Source organism: Sinohyriopsis cumingii, chromosome 10 (assembly GCF_028554795.1).
Source record: "Sinohyriopsis cumingii isolate HCF-2022 chromosome 10, ASM2855479v2, whole genome shotgun sequence".
NCBI lineage: Eukaryota > Metazoa > Mollusca > Bivalvia > Unionida > Unionidae > Sinohyriopsis > Sinohyriopsis cumingii.
The window spans coordinates 88,853,957-88,874,831 of NC_142970.1; the positions used below are offsets into that span (position 1 = coordinate 88,853,957).

The window sequence follows — 20,875 nt, forward strand, 5'->3', positions numbered from 1 at the left end:
TTACCAATTATTCTTCTACCGAGATCTTTTGCCTCGCGGTTTCGTTGGTTAAATATCCTCCTGGACCATTCGATGATATATTCCTCGTCGGCATCAATGTTTTTTCTGGACTCGTCAATTATGCTATCTAGACGCTCCGGTTCTGGTAACCAGACTTCAGTCTGTGCCCGGTATGATATAATCGCGTCACTGACAATCAACGAAACTAGCATGCTACAATCAATCATATACCGTAGCAGCGCTATTGGCAGCCATCTCTTTTCAGCCATGTGTCTACCGATCCAAATATAGCAACAGCGATGGAGTCCTGCCGCGAATTCAAATGATACTATGCGAGCGAATCCGGTTAAATCAAAATCAGGCAGTGGTCCATTAATAGCAACACGAATCATTTCATGACTGGGGTGTCCAAATCGTCTAAAGTACTCAGCGGCGGATCCATACCCGAGAAAACTCGCTGGATAACAGGCAACCATATCAACCGAGATCATAGCGTCGCGGCTGTATTCAGTGTTCCATAGTCCACCGTGATAGTATTCCAAACAACTGGACTGTATATCCGGTAGAAATTCCCTGCGCGTTGGTCTCCACGCATTTTTCCTTGCTGCAACATGAGCTACAACCGATGTAATCGTAAAACAATTTGTTAGCAGTTGTTCATCATGCTCCTCAAATTCTATGGCGGTTTTTTTCATCCTGTTGTGAAATGCTTCAGTGCGATATAATTCGCCGTTTGGTCTTACAAACTGATCAAAGGTATCCATGTCGTTTTCAGCGCTGCGAAGTAACCACACTGATACAGGGTCGTTTTTACACAAGTAGGCAATAGCATCAAATAGTTTCCTCTCCGCGAGAAAACCATCCCGGGAGAATTCTTCTCCTAAAAATTCCCCCGGGATATACTTTACTGTTCTATCCCGTGGAAATATTGTGATCACGGGCGTCCATGCGTGTTCGTTATGATCAATAATTTTGATTGGGGCTCCCTTCGATTTATACTTCGATTCGTATAATACTTCACCGGTTATCGTTGTAACGGTTATTGGAAATCTCAGCGATGTTTCTAATCTCGCTATGTCGCTGATGGTTGCTCCACGCTCTTTTACGGTTAGTTCCCACTGGTTGATTTTGCTACGTCGTAAATCAGTCAATTTGTTTCCTCGACATGCATTTGTAAAATGCTCTATTATTCGTTCTGCTACACAATTTATCCCAGTTGACTGTTTCATCGGTTTCAGTTTTCCGATATCAGGTTTCTTATTTAACGGGTATATTCCATAAACAACTGCTGTTTCAGGATACGCTCGTTCATAGTATGGTTTGTCAATTCCGGTTAACAACCCCGGCTTGGAGTCGCGGCTGACAGTGACTGTTTTCTTGTCGCTGAGAACTGGTTCAAATTTATCACGCATGATCCAATCGCCTGATTCCACCCGGACAATGAATTTTACTCTGAAGAAATACCTTTTACCGTCAAGTTGTGATATTATCATTGCTGCGCGGTTGTCGTTCATGGTAGCATCAACAATGCCATCAATTCGAAATGTTGACCAACTGTGAGATGCGCCATCACGCTTGAATTCATTGATACAATCGCGTATTTTACTCAACAGGGTTTTATCGTTTATTAACGCTTTTGGTGTGTCCTTGAGGACTCTATCGAGATTGAACTTAATATTTTTCCGGGGTTTAATTACTGCTAATCTCTCGAACTCATCCATATAATTAAAACAAGTATTTAAATGAAAGAATATAGTATAATGAATCACTGCAAATGGTTGATGATTGGGTCGACAACCCCGTGCAATAAATCATGTAGAGGTGAATTCTGCGGATATCATTTACAAAGCGTTCGTAATGGCTCTCTTGGCCCCCTACCGTGCTTGGTTTGCCACGTCGGTGTAAGAGGAAAATCACAGTTGTGTATCAATTGTGGCGGAAAGCGATACAGGGAACTAAAACGCTATTATGACAAGCGAATTAAAAACGCCGTCATTGACCCCACCGCAGACTTCGTCATCAAAACTCCTCAGGACTACATTGCAAGGTTTATAATTAAACCAAATAATAAATTAGACAAGTAGTATTATTATACAAATGGACCAAGAGTTCAGACCTCACCCTGTGTTTGTTAATTACGAGGCATCTCGCGACGGTATTGTTAGAAACCGCAGACTGAAGAAGCCGGTTGGTACCGTAAATAATCACGGATACTTGCGATTTAATGCTGGGAAAAAAATCTGTCTTATTCACAGGATGGTGTATGAAGCGTTTAACGGACTGATCAACGACGGTCTCGTTATTGATCACATTGATGGATGTCCTCAAAATAACAGACTGTGTAATCTAAGAGCTGTTACACCGAGTCAAAATTCCAAATTTGGAAAAACAGGAGGGATGAGAAAGGCAAAACCCGTAAAGTCATTTGATACAATAACGCACGAGGAAAAAATATTTCGCTCTATGAATGCGGCTGGTAAATACTTCGATATTTGTAGTAAATCAGTTCTAGATGTTGCGGAGAATATAACTAAAACAGCGATCTCAAAAAAGACGGGTCATAGAATTCGATTTTCATATATAACATCAAAGGGAGATAACTCGTTTTGTGATAGCGTCGCATGACAAGAGTTACGTCCCTTGAAGTCTAATTAATGTTGCGTCCCTTGAAGTCCAATTAATGTTGCGATTAATTAATCATTTTACGATGAAAACTAATGAAATACACGCTATTATCTAACAGCTGTATTCTTTTTTTTAATGTTTTATTTGAGTATTTGGTTTCATTTAAATGCCGTGAAACACCATTAATAAGTATTTAAGGATTCAAACGATTCAAGGGAATTCAAATTAACACACACCTTGTGACTGACGCCGCTGTATTAGTCACTTTATATATAAGATGACTCGTTATAAGCCTGGGGCTTTCGAAAGCCAATTCAACTAATCAAAACTAACCCACGCTCTTGACCCGGGCGTGTGGTTGTCTTTTGTTCACAATCATGCAACCGGGTTAATTTAATTGGGTTGCTTTTGATTGGTTGAATTGGCCGTAGAGTTCCGCCCCGCCGTTTTATGTTTGTGCTGTCTTGTGCCGTCCCATCATCCATCAATCATTTCATTGTAAATATATTCATCCTTAATTAAGTACATGTAGTGATGTCCCCCAAGCATATCTTCTGGGCGGTCTACGATGACGTTTGTCACCCTAGGCCTCCCTCCCGGAGATGTATGCTTTGGGGTTCCAAGATGTGAATGTCCTTAATTAAGTATATGTATATGCCTGTAATCTGCCACAACACTCGAGTGGAGATCTACGGCATTGTACTGTCCATGTATGCCTGCAATCTGCCACAACACTCGAGTGGAGATCTACGGCATTGTACTGTCCATGTATGCCTGCAATCTGCCACAACACTCGAGTGGAGATCTACGGCATTGTACTGTCCATGTATGCCTGCAATCTGCCACAACACTCGAGTGGAGATCTACGGCATTGTACTGTCCATACAAAAAACGGGGTCAAAAATGGCCCTAATAATTTTATTAAAATTTTTGATATTAGAAATAAGATGTTTTATAAGAATAATGAATATCGAAGACATCAATAATATATTAACTGAGATTTCAAAATTAAAAAATCAAGGAATTGAATTATCTGATGGTCTCGACAGTGAAAAAATATTATCCGATTATGAGATTATTAACGAACAGTCGAAACGGGGGCGTTTTACCCTGGCCCGCGAGTACTTTTTTATAAAACGATTACAACATACGATCAATGAAAACTTGTACCACAATGACGCAAATGCATTCATTGGACTATTCACTGCCGTTGAAATAATACGAAAAAAACTCGGACGTGTTTATGAACGACGCCGGGAGATTTCTAGTAAGATCAAAAACATTAGAAGGATTATAGACGAAAACTCCGTGGAGCTCCCGATGGTACACTCGGCGGAAAATTAGAAAATTGCGGATCAATTTACAATAATGGTAGGTGAATCACTTACTACTCGGCTAGCCAGAGAGCGGCTAGCAGCGCTTAAAAAGTTTATACCGTTACGAGACAGGGTGAGAGAGAAACTTCAAACGCGACAACAAATGCAAACCGATTTTACTGTTGGAAGCGAACAACTCTTTGCCCCGGTAACTAAAGCGACTAAGGATGTTACAGCGGCAACTGTACCCGTTCTTGGTGCGCTTGAAAAGATAGCGGCAGAGACAAAACAAACAAAAAGGTCTTTAGAAACACTCCCTGCAAAAATAGCGGCTGCTACAACACGGAGGCCACCACCACTCGCTATAACCGAACCACAAGAACCTTATGTTACAATGGCCGACGAGGAAGAATTAGGTGCTACTGCGAAAGAACCAGAAGAAGAAATACCCGAAGAAACACCCGAAGAAACACCGAAAGAAAAAAAGAAAGAGGGAAATATACCCCGTAATGTTCTTAAAAAGTCCGCAATAGATCAAATTAGAGACATCGACGACGATGAAGAATTAGTTAATTTTGTTGCTACAACATCAACTAAGAGCATTCGAGATGAGTATATCAATGAAGGTTACAAGAAAAAAATAACCTCGACGGAGAACTGGGCAAGAATAGTGTATTTAGCGAGTAAACATAGAGAAGCATTACCACATCGTGGTGATCCCGATTACGATAAATTCCTCGAGAAAGTTAAGAGTAGAACACCAAAAAAAGGAAAAGGATACCCTGTTGGTAAAGAATCCTACGGTGTTACCTGCCCTAATAGTGTTCTCAGTGATATATCACGGCTGGAAGTACTAATTGGAGGAAAACGAGCCGGAAATAACTCTACGGAAATAATCAATGAGGCCGCTGATATTTGCAAGCGGTTATTTGCAGGCGGTATTATGGACATTAATGCATATCGAACGCTCATAGACGAACTCGTGGATGATTAATTGGAAAACTGGTGTTTTTAATAAGGATGATCATACACTACAACCATGATAAACCAGTACTCGTCTACGTGGTAAACTCGCGATTGCCTATTTACCGCGCGTACTATGGAGATGGTCTCGGTAGCACCATTGCGGGGTTATTTACAAGAATGGCTCCAAAAGTAGCGCCGTTAGCCAAACAATTAGGAATGAAGGCTATTGATGTTATTCGTGATAAGGGAATCAGCGCTATTGGAGATGTTGCCGGAAAGGCGCTTTCAGCCGCGCGGGACAAACTAATGTCATTGGTGAAATTCAGGAGAAAAAAACAGAAACCACCGGTAATGCCATCAACGACAGTGATGCCTGCAAATGTCAGTAAAGTAATAAATAACGCCGTGGAAGAAAAATTAGAGTCGTTGGCGACGACTTCGCCATCCGCCGATGCGGCAACCAACGCGCTCATGAACGCGATAGCGGGGAGTGGTTTAAATTCAAAGAATTTACGACGAAAAAATCGCAATTGAAAACATCAACATGATAAATAATAGAATGTTTGCGCGTACCGCTGATCCCGCGTTTGATATGGACGCCCCAGTACGCAGGGATGATTCTGTCCGTGATTATCAATATTATTCTTATTATGCAGCGCAACCCGACCTACGATCGCGAATTGAACTTCAAGTCCAAGATACCAGTAAATATTTTTTGCCGTGTGAAGCGTTTATCGAAATTGAGGGAGAACTCGTGACAAATGCCGCCGATAATGCACCATACGCAGATGACCATCGTGTTCGAGTTGGCTTCGTCAACAACGGTATCATGGCGTTATTTGAGAGCGCTAGATATCTTATTGACGGGCGAGAAATTGAATCAATAGAACGCGAGGTTGATGTTGCAACGACGATAATTGGGTTGGCGAGATACTCGGATGATTATACAAGATCGGCGGGCCCATCTATAATGTTCGCAAAGGACTCCACCGATAACGCTGATCATATTCAGTACATTAACGTGCTGGTGGAAAGAGATACCGCATTTAATAATCAAACTGAAGCAGCCAACCCAGACCGCAGAGCAAGACCGGGTGCTGAGTTCAATATCATAAAAAGTACTAACGATAATTTTAATCTAGGGTTTGCAACACGAATAGGAATGTTGCAAGGACCACGCCGAAAGTTTTCATGCGCGATTCCACTCCATCACATATTTGGATTCTGCAGAAATGTTAGAAAAGTTGTCTATGGGGCTAAGCATACAATCGCGCTGACGCGAAGGGGCGATGATAACAATGCAATATGGCATGCTGCTGGCGTCGCTGCCGGTAAAGTCATTTTGACTAAAATGGCATTGTGGATGCCGGTGCTGACTCCATCAGTTACCACGGAAGCACGATTGTTAGCATTTATGGAACAGGGAGGGAAATCGCTGTTGAGTTGGCTAACGGTAACAACTGATGCTAAAGAGGATAACGTCGCCGATACGTTTACATGGCACCTAGCATCAAAACAGGGTGTTTCAGCCCCGCGTCATATATTCATAGCGCTACAGAATAGGGAACGATTGGGCAGTCAAGAACGCAGCCATATGATATTTGATCGATTAGGAGTCATGGAGGTTTCGCTGAGAATAAACGGACAACAGGAACCATCCGAGGATATACAGCTTAATTACGGTGACAACCATGTCGCACGTGTGTATCATCGATTGCTGTCATATATGGGTCGTGATCAAAACGTCGACACTGGTTTGCAAATATCACAACTTGATTTTAAAAACCTGTATCCGATTTATTACTTTTCGTTGGAACATCTTGATTTAACGAGACAATCCGTCGTTGATATACACTTCAGAGCTCGTATAGCCCCGGGTAATGTTAATTACAGAGCGGTCGCTGTCATTCTCAGCGATAAATCAATGCTGCTAGAAGGTGTTGGTGGACGAATGAGAATCGTTGATGCGCCAGTGGAAAACATGTAATTGAAAGCACAAACGCGTTTACAATAAAATGTCGTATAGTGTTGTCAGTGTAGAGTTGACTGATGGTCAAGTCAAGAAATTACGATCAAAGTCGGCTAAACAATGCGGGACCACAATAACGCTGAAGCCGTCGCAGATGGCGGGTGGTAATCATAAGATATCGTTGACGGCGCGTCAAATAAAACATTTCAATGATGCGATGAAGAATAAAAAGGGTGTTCAAATAGATTTTTCGGCCGCAGCGATTAAAAACATGGAAAAGACCGGTGGGATATTTCCGCTGTTAGCTGCGATTCCGGCATTGATTGCCGCGGCCGCACCAGCAGTGGCTAAGGCGGCGGCGTTAGGAGCCGTTGGTACCGCGGCGGGGATGGCATTGAAGAAGGCAACCGGGAAAGGCTACAAAAAAAAACGACCCGTGGCCGGAAAGGGTCTAAGACTACCGGGAACCCCGTATTCATGGTATTCGGGAAAGGGTCTAAGACTACCGGGAACCGTTTATTGACTCGAGAGTCAATGACTCCTGAGTCTATGACTCCCATGTCTAATTTTGATTTAATAGACGCCGCAAACGCGTTAGCGATAAAAAACTTCAGAGGTGTTTTCATGAGGGATCAATTACCGGCGGCACCAAGGAATATTGAAACCGGTATAATTAACCTCGATGGGTCCTCCGGAGCGGGAACTCATTGGGTTGCATACGCGATTGATCCGCGTGCGATCGTCTATTTTGATTCATACGGGTTAGCCCCGCCGAAAGAGTTCATGCGGTATGTCGGGGCGTGTTCAACCCGGGCGTGTTCAGCCCCGGTTTTTTATTCCACGCTGCCAACACAGCGATTAAGCGACCCACCGATATGTGGCCGTGAAGTATTGAACGTACTCGCGGCGATTTCATCATCGCGAAAACCACCTCATGTGGTTGTAAACGAATACACTAGTGGGGTCGTAGAAGCTCAACGGATTTTAGAGAATAACATTTACAATAATAATGATTGATATCTGGGGGCGACCGGTTTCGGCGCTGAAAGAATCCACGGAAACGGCCGCCGCCGACATAAAAAAACTAATTGAGGATGAAATCACTGATATGTTGAATCTAACAAGTGTTGACCCAGGCGAAATAGTTGTATTTCAAGACCGCCAGGGTAAATTGAAATCCGGTAATGTGTCACTGAATGACGTTTTAATACGACAGCGTGATACCGACGAGGGCGCTATCGCGTTGTATACCGCCGACGGACGACTCAGACCGGGTGGACATATATCAGCGGTGACGGATAGGGTAACATTAGTCCAGGACGGTTTTACAAGGTTAGATAGATCGGTGACCGAACTTGACGCGCAGGTGAAAAAATCTGCCACCGAGGTGAAAAAATCTGTCGCCGATATACAACTCACTACTGCTAGTTTTTTTGGAACCCCGACGGTAACCGAACCGAATCTTGCAACAATAAAAAATACTATTTTGGAGTTTACGACGCTGTCGGGCCAATTTACCTCGTTACGAAAAAATGTTAACAGGATCGATGACAACTTTGATAAATTCCTTGGTAAAAAAAATGCCAAACCGGATGAAATCACAATAACTATAAATGATATCACTGCGTATGGACAGGAAATAGAAACAATCAAAACTGATGTTGCAACGAACAAAAGGAGTGTAGACGCGCATGAACGGGAAATAGAAATAATCGGCGCTAATGTTGCAACGATCATAAATAATGTAGACTCGCATGGACGGAAAATAGAAACAATCAAAACTGATGTTACAACGATCATAAATAATATGGACACGCATACACAGGAAATAGGAACAATCAAAACTGATATTGAAGCGAACAAAAAAAATGTAGACGCGTATTGGCGGGGAATAGGATTAATCAAAACTGATGTTGCAGCGAACAAAAAAGGTATAGACGTGCATACATATGAAATAGGAACAATCAAACTTGATGTTGCAGCGAACAAAAAAAGTATAACCGAGAATACACGGGAAATAGAAACAATCAAAACTAATGTTGTAACGATCATAAATAATGTAGACGCGCATGGACAGAGAATAGAAACAATTAACACTAATGCTATAGCGAGCAAAAAAAGTATAGACGTGCATGAAGGGGAAATAGAAGTACTCAAAATTAATGTTATAGCGAACAAAAAAAGTATAGACACGCATATACAGGAAATAAATACACTCATTACTAGGGTTGCAGCGAACAAAAAAGATGTGGACACGCATATACAGGAAATAGGAACGATTAAAACTGATGTTGAAGCGATTAAAGACGGACTACCGAGAGTAGCAGAGCAATTCGAAAAAATAAAAATCCCTCATGAGAACATCATCAACACAGTATACACAATTCGGCATGGATCATTCGATTGGACTCCTACACAGAATACAGTAAATATTACCGCAACTGTTAAGGGTATTTATCGATTGACACTGGTTTCAATGATGCAGTTTAATATATTATCGTCGAGTTCATCCGGGTTTAACAATACAATATCAACAATTATAGACAAGAACGCAACTGAACTGTTTACAATTTATGCCGTTGATAGAAATCTAGCCCGGGCAAACATCACATGGTATGTGGAATTTGCAGCGAATCTAAGTAATTAAAAACACTAGCTCTTTTAGAATAAAAATGACCACCAGGGTAATTGAATCAGAGGCATCACCAATGTCACATCAATATCGATTCGATACCGCAAAAGAATTCTCCGCGAATCTGAAAACGCTTTCCGAACAATACCGTGCAAAAATAAAAAAATACCGCCGAAAAATAACCGCCATCGACGCGGTCGTGTACTCGGTGTCGGGCATAGTAGCTGGCGCCGGTGTTATTTTATCCACGGTGACCACGATAGCCCCGATCGCTGTTCCAATCGCTGTCTCCGCAATGACAACAGTTGCTGGAGTCGCCAACGCAATCACTAGGAAGATATCATCGTGTTTTCAGAAAAAACTCAACGAGTATACAGTAAAACATCAAATAGTATCCGACGCGTACTCGAAATTATCCGGGTTGATCTCGTTATCGATTGATAATTTGTTCGTATCCGATGTTGAATTCTCCACGATGGTCCAGTTGTATAGCTCCGCGATGTCAAAAATCGAGGATTTTCAACTGGAAGCCGGAACCACCTCAATGGGCTCTGGTTATTAATATTAAACACTAAAGACAACAAATAATAATAATGTCGCTGAACCCCGAAGGGTCTCAATTACTTCAGCGGATCGCGGAGAACACCACTCCGGTACAAACAAGTATGATATCAATAACGTCAACGAAACCCGAATTCAGTGTGAACTTCCCATCACCGGTTCCAGTGAAGGAAATAGCGCTGGCAAAATTGCGAGTATATCACAGTTGGCCTAATATTCGAGCGGACGCATTTAACGGACAACAACCTAATAACTCGCTGGTTTTTGCACGGACAAATAAACCCGATGGAACCCCAGACTGGAAGGAGGTTACAATACCAACTGGGTCATACCAAATAGAACAAATCAATAAAGAATTTCAACGCAGGATAAAATCGATCACAGGAAAAGAATCAAAAATCGCTATTACGGTTCATGAACCGACGTTATCGTCGACGATTGAAATAAGCACACCGGGGTATATGGTTGATATCTATAACAGTTCAATAAGAACCATACTAGGTTGGCCTAAGAATCCACCTCATGAAAACCCCGCGGACAAGCAATCGTATCATGAGATTAATCCCAGTTATCGAGATGTTTTGTTTATTATGAAAAACGCGTCACCCCCCGACTGGTTTACATTTCAAGACAGGAATACCATGTATTGGTATTTTAGGGACGAGAAAACTCCTGGATCGGTCTCGACGGCCGAAATTAGTTTAAATGATATCGATAGGTTTTTTATCGAGATTAATCGTATTTACCAATCACAACTAGAACAGCTACGGGAAACAAAAGCACAAAAACACGTTGAGGTGTTAAATCAACTTATATCAGACATGGAATATATCAATGAACGAATCGTCGGGGTAATATCCGCTAGCAGAACTAATGATAAACAAAAATTCCTAACCGAGTATAATATCGCAGAAGCCGATTTACCCGATTTTAAGTTTCCAAGATACAACGCGCCAGAACTAAGAAAGTCTCTTAATGATTTTATCAGTCCATCAACTTATATCCTCAGACACGATAACGGAGATGGTGGTAGGCATATTGCTCCATACAACGTAAATATCGCATCGGTGATAGCGATCAATCTAGTGTGTGATGTTATCGAAGGGAGTTATCAGGTGGATACCAAGCAATCAAATCAAGCTCAACAGGGGTATATCCTTTATTCGTTTTCACCAACAGCCCCTCCGGGATTTTTAATCGTTGAGAGTCCGATTAATCCGGTCTATATGCGATGCCATGATCGGTTTTTAACGAGAATTAATTTCAGACTTACCGATCAGTCAAATAACCTAATTGATCTGCAAGAGGAGGAGTTAGTGATCACTCTGTTTGTAAGATCATTGTAAATAACCACTTAGCAGCAGAGGGGGCGATGACATCGACGCGGTCGTCGATGTGCTTACCGGACGCTGACGACACTGGGGATCGGCGCGCAGAAGGTGTTAATTAAACCAAATGACGTCACCATCGTGTAGGATGGACCGTCGTCGTTTTTTTTTTACCAGGCGCTGACGACACTAGATCGTTGAGTGCAGAAAGTATTAATTAAGCAAAATAACGATTGGACAAAATGTCCGATTCGCCCCCTCTGCTGCTACACAGCGAAATCTAACGTTCACGAGCATCTCCTAACACAGAGCACTACTGACCGACCCTAGCATAAACTGACAACATTTAAACATACCAATTAATACATCATTGCACTGACTTGAACCCATACATACTGACTAACGCTCACACTCAATCCCACAAAGAATGTGTTGTAAAGGAAGGGTGATAATCCCCTAGGAAAATGATAACGACCTTAATCTTACATGTGAATTAAAAGGAAACAAAATGGTTTGATAAATAAAGGGCACAACAAAGCATGCAAATTACTCATGAAGTTAGTAGGAGTGCTCTCAACACAAGGATATAACATAAATCAATTACATTTTAATACTGAAGTACAAAAATGAGTGGGTTTATATAAATAAGACAATAATATAGACAAGTACAATCCCTCAAAGATACACACAAAGCACTTATTTTAGCAATGATATAGTAATATCACTTCTTAAAAACAGAGGTAGGTGGCTCCAAGACTAGTTGCATTTTGCTTTACATGTCTTCTTTGTAAACGTATCCAAACGTGTCTTGAATGTGTGCACTTTTCCTGTTGCACTGTATCATATGTTATTTCTTACAAGGCACATGCTAACAGATGACCCACGGGACTAACACACCTCTAGTGGTGTGTAGGACCGGATCGAGTAAATAGAAAATGACGGATCCTTATCAAATGCACTTCCTTCCAAACGCCGAGAGATTCAAGATCTGCTAAGAAAAAAGTTGTGAAGCCCCATTAGATTGTGCTCACGTTGAAGAAACCTAAATGTTACATGAAGAACATGTATGGCAAACAATCCAATATATATGTAAAATTTCATTATAGTAAGTATCAAACTCACTGTAGAAAAGCAACTGTATTCGTTGTTACCAACTATATGGAAACCAAGAATTGAAAGCGCTGTACCAAGTTGAAGATCAATATCGTTTACGGTTGTGGATGACACACGACAAGTTGAAATACCTTATTTGAATTGAAATTGCTACACCTTAGGAATTAACCTCTTACTATATATTTGTCAGATGTCAAGCAGTGCAAGTCAACCAATGTAACTGACTTGACTAATGGGAAATGGCACACGTTTAATAATCTTTTGGAGCGGAAAACAATTATGTGGATATAAATTTTCTTGCGCCAAAAGGAAGTGATGTTAATATTAATAAAGAGCATTATCAGATGTACGTAACCTGCCCGATGGCGTTCGCTAGAGTCTACGCCACTATACCAGCATATAAATGGTCATGGGCGAACGTCTGACAGAGTCAAAGTATAGAGAAAAGCATACGTCCTGTTTTGAATAAGCAATTATTTTGAAATAAAGCGTGCGCGGAGATACTAAAATGTAGACATTTTAACATGTACTGGACCCTCGCTGATCGCTTAACTACGAGTCAGTAGTGAAAACCGTATGTTTCAGTTGCCCAAATGTCCAAACCGTAAGCAAAGTCACCTATATTATCAATATACTTAATTTGATGTCATTGAAATATAACAGGATGTCTTGGATTTGGAAAATGTAACCAGGACTTCAAAAGACAGGCGAAGCATTTGTTGCAGAGAGAGTTGTACTGGCTTTTAAGCGTAAACCTAAAGAAAGAGATTCAAGTCACTTTATTTTTAACTGTATAAGGACCATTACAAAGATATAGGCAAATGTGCCCGAACCATCTCATCAAGCTGCAAGCTCTTTTCTTTGGTATTTCTGGCATACCATAATTTCAGTTTTGACTGAGTAGAATAAACAGTATTTCTTGCTACATTCAAAGCCTGTAAAAACTTGATTTTTAACTCAGAGACCTTATCAAAATGATTGAACTTTGAATCTTCGGTTGAAAGAAGTTTCTCCTTTAACAAGAGAAGTTTGTCCTGTAAAGATACTATTTTTAGATGATAAGTGTGCATGCATCATGACACTATTATTAGACGATAAGTATACATGCCTAACGGTACTGTTGTCAGACGATAAGTATACAGGTATAATCCGAAGATGGTATATCTCAAAACCAATTGGTGTTTGTCATACTAACTCCAACTATGTCAACGTTATCTTGAACATCATTTAAGATTGAAACCGCACATAATTATCATCATCAACAACGATAACAATGGAAGAGTCATCCATTAGTGTATCAAACTTGATGTCGTTTTCGTTCACTATGGTTTTGTTTTTATTCCAAGGACACGTGATATGTTGTCTCCTCGAAACTCGGAAAAATGCGGCATTTGCTTAATCGTGGTATTTTTTTCGAATTTTAATTACTATACGCTCACGATATGATTAATAAAACATTATAGTCGAATTAGAACTTGCAGAAAATTACATTCTGTCTCATTTAGATAAGTGACGACACAGTTTGCAACTATTATGCTAAACAGTACGTCAAATGCCAGAATATGCTGCAGATGGACTGTCTGTTTCTTCTGATCAGGTGTTTCTACCATTTGAAAAGTGTGACAAGTTTTTTAGAAGTATCACCTCTGATTCTCGGCCAATACAAATGTTTCAAGATCTTGTGATATGTCTTAATGACTTCTAAATTACCATCTAAGGAAGTGTCATGGTCTAGAGTAAGATGTTCTAGTCTATGCGACGTATGAAAATCGATTCGAAAACTCACTAAAAACTCGTCACCAACAGGTTCCTCATGCAGTTATAATTTCCTCATAATATTCACAAAATAACAAACCGGTTTATGTGTGGCTTCACTTTCGCTAATAGACCCCATAAACACACATGGTATATCAGGACCATGTTCATTGTTTCAATGAGTGTCTTTGACATTGAGTGGTAAAAGAATATCAATGTACCAGGAGCAAATGTGACCTTATCTAAAGACTGGCCAATATATGTGTAAATTAAATGAATACTTCTCTGCCCAGCATTATTCTCTAAAGCGTTTGTTGACATAGCTCTAATAAATGCACATGGTTGGTATAAATCAAATATTTCATTTTCAGTATAATTAAGTCTTGATCCAACCTGAGGTTGTCAGTTCCAGGTGGACTGACCCAATATTAATTAGCTCCAGCTGAGCCATTTCCTAGTAATAAATTAATTCTCTAAATAGAAAAATACGTTACCGGTCCGATAGTAATACGTAATGGGAGAACGTTTGATCACAGCTTTACAAGATGCAGAGCAACATTAGCAAAGTCGTCCCTGAATTCGAACAATATCAATAGAATAAGACCTCTCGTACAAATGGACAACGCCGTAAAATAAACACCTATATCCCTATTATTTTAATAAATATAGATTAGGATGAATCACCAAAGGTTCGTATATGACTTCTCGATATGAATGGATAAAGTTTAGATAAAATTAATTAGTCTAGGTGTAGAGTGACCCAAAAAATGTATTGCATTCTTTTACATCACTTCTTTTTGAAGCTGAAGTTTCTTTACTTCTTTTACTTTCATTCATTTCAAATCCAGAAATAGATTTACTAATTGTACACAGACCACTTTTATCTTGTTTGTTTCTCTTATTCTCTTGTGTTTTCTCACATACGTGAAGTTAAAATGCAATTGTCTATAAAAAAAAATAGCAGGAACATAGCGAATTTGAACTTCAGAAAAATTTTGAAGTTCTATGAACTAATGTAATGAAAGTAATATATTGGATGAGCCCCCGCTATCTGTTACGACTCTATTGTCGAAAAACTAAATGAAATAAAAAGTTTAAAAAAACAAGTTTTGTAAGACCAAATTAACAAGTTTCAAAATGAGCATTTATGCAGAACTTACTGTATGAGGAATGAATCCTAAATAATCTGATAAGTTCTGTCTCCGATCCCAAGGAACCGAGTGTTCCGAATGAACTCCAGCTCCTGAATGTGGTTACATACTAATATCTTTGTACGTGCTGAAACCTTGATGTACCACAAGTACATTGTTCTAACTGTATTAAATGAATTCACAATAATTCATAATAATAATCGTGTATAGTCCAACCACTAAAACTAGTACTTTGCAAGTCCAATACATAATTTAAAAAATCGATTACTCTTAAACTAAATATAAATGCAACATTAAACTCATCTGCAGCCTGAAATTAGAATTAGAACAAGAATAATACTAGGAAACGGGCATTGCGAAAAGTGCATCTTCTCTTATATACATCGCCGCGACTTTATTTCGACTGTATAACGCAATCCCTCCTACGTGATTTATATCTCGACACAACCCACCAGATTAATGTCGCACCAAAACCTACAAAGCCTAATCATCCCAAAGAAGCTTACAACAAAATGTAAGCATGTCCTTTATCAATATTAAAGTACCTATGCAGTGCGATACGCAAACATATAATCTATTTTCATGGAACAGAAGTAAAACACACAAAACAGATATACAATGCATCCTAAAGTCAAGCTAAGGTGAAGTCCTTCGTGTCACAACGGCCGATCCTCGCAAGAATGCACGTTGGTGAGATTTCCAAATCATTATTAGACTTTGGGACAAATGTTGCAAGTCGCCTTTAATAAACGAAAACGATTTCAAGATCACATCACGGGAACGCACATGTAACGTCCTTGAGTAAAAAGGGACATAATTAAAAGATGAATAAATAGTGAGTATTGAATCATTCATCCAAAGCTAAAGTCTGATGTGAATGTGTGTTGTGCCTTGGGACAAAGCAGATGGCAGATTTTGCTACGAGAATAATGAAGACATAATAATGCGATACAGGTTCACTCCTCAACCTTAACTGAGGTCGAGGCTTTTATGTACTTGAAAACAAACGTTGTGCTGCTCCCAAAAACACTGGCGATATCTCACGAGTTCCTCTCTACGGATGGCGTATGTAAAATCTTTTGTAAAACATTACAAGCTAGTATGTCTAGGCCAACGTCACTATTGAAATGTAATCAAGTTCATAAATGAGTGATACGAATTAATATATGTACGGCCTTTTAAATTAACATCATGTACTAGACTGAGATGGTTTTAAACTAACTTCATGCATATACATTGACCAACTAATAAATAGTCTAACACATATGCAAATGTCTCTAGAAGTATATGCCATTCATGTTCCGACTGTTAGATGCTTTGTTTCATATATGTCGGTAGTGTTCAAAAACTGAGTCAAAACTTTATATTTCAGTTGCGGGAACGAGACTCAGCTATAATCATCTGCACAATTTCAAGTTTCAAAAGAGAGATGTTGTGATCAATGTCCGTTTTGGTTGAAAATAAATTTGTTAAATGTAGATGGAAAAATGAAACGCATACATTTGCTGAATTAAAACAAATGAATGGAAGTTTGCTACATGTGAGAAAAATATTATGCATGAATAAATTATATATGGACTATACAAAAGGTAACAACACACACACACACACACATATATATATGTCACTTCATGTCCGTTGAGGGTAATGCAACTTGCATACGTGCATGTATAACTGTGATTATATATTAATGTACATGGAGACAGTGAATACATGATACACTGTTACTCTCTTACTCTCTCCATCACTATTATAGTAACATTAGACACTTGACTTTGGACCTGCTTATCTCTCTCTCTCTCTCTCTCTCTCTCTCTCTCTCTCTCTCTCTCTCATGTTCTAACACCCAATAACTCAACCAGTATTAATTTTTGGGTTTAGAATAAGATTATAATATTGTGTATTGATGCATGTTATTATTCTCTGTAAGGTAACTGGCACTTATAGAGAATTGTGAGATAATCACTAGAATATTTTCTCCACTGCATTACATGCTGTTTAATATGTACAGGGCATACTAAAGTAATATAGAAATTTTAAGAACAAATGTCATTGGATGGTTTGTGATGTCGTATAGACTATATATTCCGAAGAATAATTTAAATAAATAAATCCTCTGAAATATTAACTGAACACAATTAAACTAATTCCTTTAATATCTGATCTTAGTGTAGGATTGAATAATTCTGAAGTAACAACATTCATATAAAAATCTTAGACAAAATAATTGAGGTTCATTTTCCCATCAAATCTGAAAAGACTGCAAGTTTATTATGTTATATGTATCAATACACATTGTACATACTTTCTCCTTAGTATCCTTTTGAACGTATCCACTGAGCACCTGGAGAAGATCCAGAGATTTCTGGAGTATGGAAAGGATGGGTGAATTGCTGGTTCTATGGGAGTCATCACAAAAAGATCATCTGCCCTACATGCACTAGAATCGCCTTCACCGTCGTGATCTGCTCCAAGACTGGAAATAGTAAGCAGGCCAATCACGTGATTATAAGCGGAGCACGTTACAGCTTGTATGAATTATGTTACCAAATACGGATTTAAGCTAGACACAAAATCGAACACAATTCTTGTGGTATTATTATCATAATTCCAACATAAGCTTTCTTTCAATTTAAATACAAGTTTCGATCCATTTCGACGGTAATTGGTAGTTCGAACAGGTAGTCAACAAAATGCGATCCCTAAGAGGTAATATTTATTATTTTGTTAAGAGTTTGGAGGTTATGAGTGTAAACACTGTAAAATGTCTGAATTATATTGTGCTAGATATATCATTTGTGGGGGCCTCAGTTGATCACGTCTGTAGCCATTGCTATTCACCTTGTACGATGAACAATCTTCACGCTTATATATATATATATATATATATATATATATATATATATATATATATATATATATATATATAAATAGATAGATAGATAGATAGATATAAAGTTCGTCAACATTTCACAATTTATTTTATAATTCTCATATAAATAATACCATCATTCTTGATGGAGAAAGGAAAAATGAAATGATGATTTAAAAAAGCTGAAAGTACAGGAGGAATAGAATTTCCCTCAAATCCAAGAGGTTTATTGGTATCATATATTTTCGATTGTTCAAATGATACGGCATTCAGTGCTTGAGATATAGGAAACCTAATCTCCGGAAAAAGGCATCGATATTGGATTAGCGTGCCCTGGAAGATGATGTTATGAAAATCAGGTATTTGACAGAGGGAAATAAAATGCTAAAACATAAATGGTGCGTAAAAATTGACTTACACGTGTCCAAGTTCGTGCGCCGCACCAAGCGCCGTAAAAAGATAATCACTTGCCCGTACAATCGAAACTCGTTTACCAGTCTCACATACCCCCTCCCGAACAGACAAACCTGAATGGAAAGTTAGAAGATTGCATATCATTATTACAGTCTAGCAGGTTAACATTTCGTACGTAACATATACTATGATCTTAAAGTAGCAGTAACAAATTTACAGGACTTTATTGTATTGATTTAACTTAAATGTCATCAACATGAATTTCAATCAATGCAAAATTAAAGCATATTATGCTTGAGATAGAAAGCTATCATAGTACTTACGTCTAATAAAAATGTTTCTCAAAATACATATAATAACAAAACCTCATGCCATTAGCGATATTAACGGGTATGGGTTTGTGTGATATTGGAACTCGATGGAGTTTCAAGACAAACATGCTATTCTTTAGGTAAGCCTACACATTTATTAGAATACTCCTAGATACTCCAAACATGTGTCCATTAAGTATGAAAAGTTATGTGCAGACTACACATCAAATCTTCCTAATATCTATCAAACATTTGAGTCCCGTTCAGTGGAATGTCAGCTTTTAGCATAACATTTTGCGTATGTTTCATATTTTACGTCATAAAAGTAGTAGACTTATGAAAATAAATTAGAAAAAAATACATAAAACTGTGTTGCATATTGAAACGTCAGTAAATACCGATTTTTTTACCCACTACTCTCTTCAACAATGAGCATCCGATTCGTAGCCGTATTATTAGTGCCTTACCTACGTGGTAAGGACCATTGAAACAGTTAAAAGGCTACAGAGACAGACAGACACATACATATATGCATGCAGACAGGAACGTTAAGCTGAAATATTAGCACCATAACATTATTCAGGTACAGTTAGCATAAGAAGCACACATGCTGCAAACTAATATATGGCACGAAGAAAAAATAAATGTGGTAGAAGCGATATCAAAATGTAAAAGCTGTAATTTTGTGCTGGGATACATATATAAATACATGCATGCTTGCATAGACAGACAGACAGACAGACATACATAGGGGCCCCGAGAGGCCGAGTGGTCTAAAGCGCTCTCCGTTACGAATCAATGCCATCTCACCTGTCTGCGTGGGTTCGAGTCTAGGATTCGGCTAATGTGGGTAAGTGAGAAAGCTTGCCAGTAGCTTCTCGTAGGTCAATGGTTGTTCCTGGGGTTTTCCCGGGTTCTTCCTCCACCATTAATACTGGCCGCCATGCATAGCCTATCGTGTGCTGAAAAATGGCGTTAAACCCAACAACAACAACAACATACATTCATACATACATACATACATACATACATAAAATGTAAACCGAACCCTTTGTAATTTTGCATCTGCAAACTAGGAAAATATTTTTGTCCAAATTAGGTTGTTTAACGCTAACTCAAGCTCCCAATTACGGCCACATCTTGACAACGGCCGAAAGTGTTTACTTCTATCTTTCTATCCTTGTATCATGCGACCGTCTGCATAAATGGACCATTAATATATAAATCCCAATTTAAGCTGGTTCGAATATTACACAAACAAATGCAACTGTGCATGTAAATAACAGCTACGCACTTAATACATACCACTTTCCGATTTATGTCTCCAGAACAAGATCAACATAAAGGTCGCCAACCACTACAACTCGAATGGAAATTCAGTCGAGTTTTTCAAGATGTTGGCGATTAAATCTAACCTGGGGTGGACATATTTAGAGCGCACACGAAAGAACGATACTCTATACAACAATCAAAAACTCACGGGGAGGTTAGCCTAAATAAAAATAATCTAATCTCCACGTTGCAGTCTTATCAAAATTGCAGTTGTATACCGAAAGGAAACTTTTTAAATATTATTATTATTATTATTTTTATTATTATTGTTATTATTATTATTATTATTATTATTATTATTATTATACTGTCATATATTTTAGTTCAAATTGCCCCTATTGAATAGAATATGTAGGAATCCAGAGTTTTTTGTAGACATCTCTTGTTACGTGTTTGTTGTATATGCCAGAAAAGAATTATTAGCTTGAAACATTGTGAAAACATGTTTAATTCGCGTGTTTCTTAATATTGGTGTCGATATATATATATATATATATATATATATATATATATATATATATATATATATA

At 38.8% G+C, this 20,875-nt stretch overlaps 1 protein-coding gene across 1 annotated transcript in view; it reads right to left on the reverse strand.

Moving 5' to 3' along the window:
• LOC149790558 (metalloprotease mig-17-like) overlaps positions 1–18,811 on the reverse strand; it is a 43,440-nt gene extending 24,629 nt beyond the window's left edge. Inside the window, exons 1-2 of the mRNA XM_089973243.1 lie at positions 18,707–18,811; positions 17,722–17,892 (exon numbers count right to left, since the gene is read on the reverse strand). Coding sequence (XP_089829369.1) covers positions 17,722–17,828 — 107 coding nt within the window. The 5' untranslated portion in view covers positions 17,829–17,892; positions 18,707–18,811. The remainder of the gene's footprint in view (positions 1–17,721; positions 17,893–18,706) is intronic.
• Between the last annotated feature and the right edge of the window lie 2,064 nt (positions 18,812–20,875).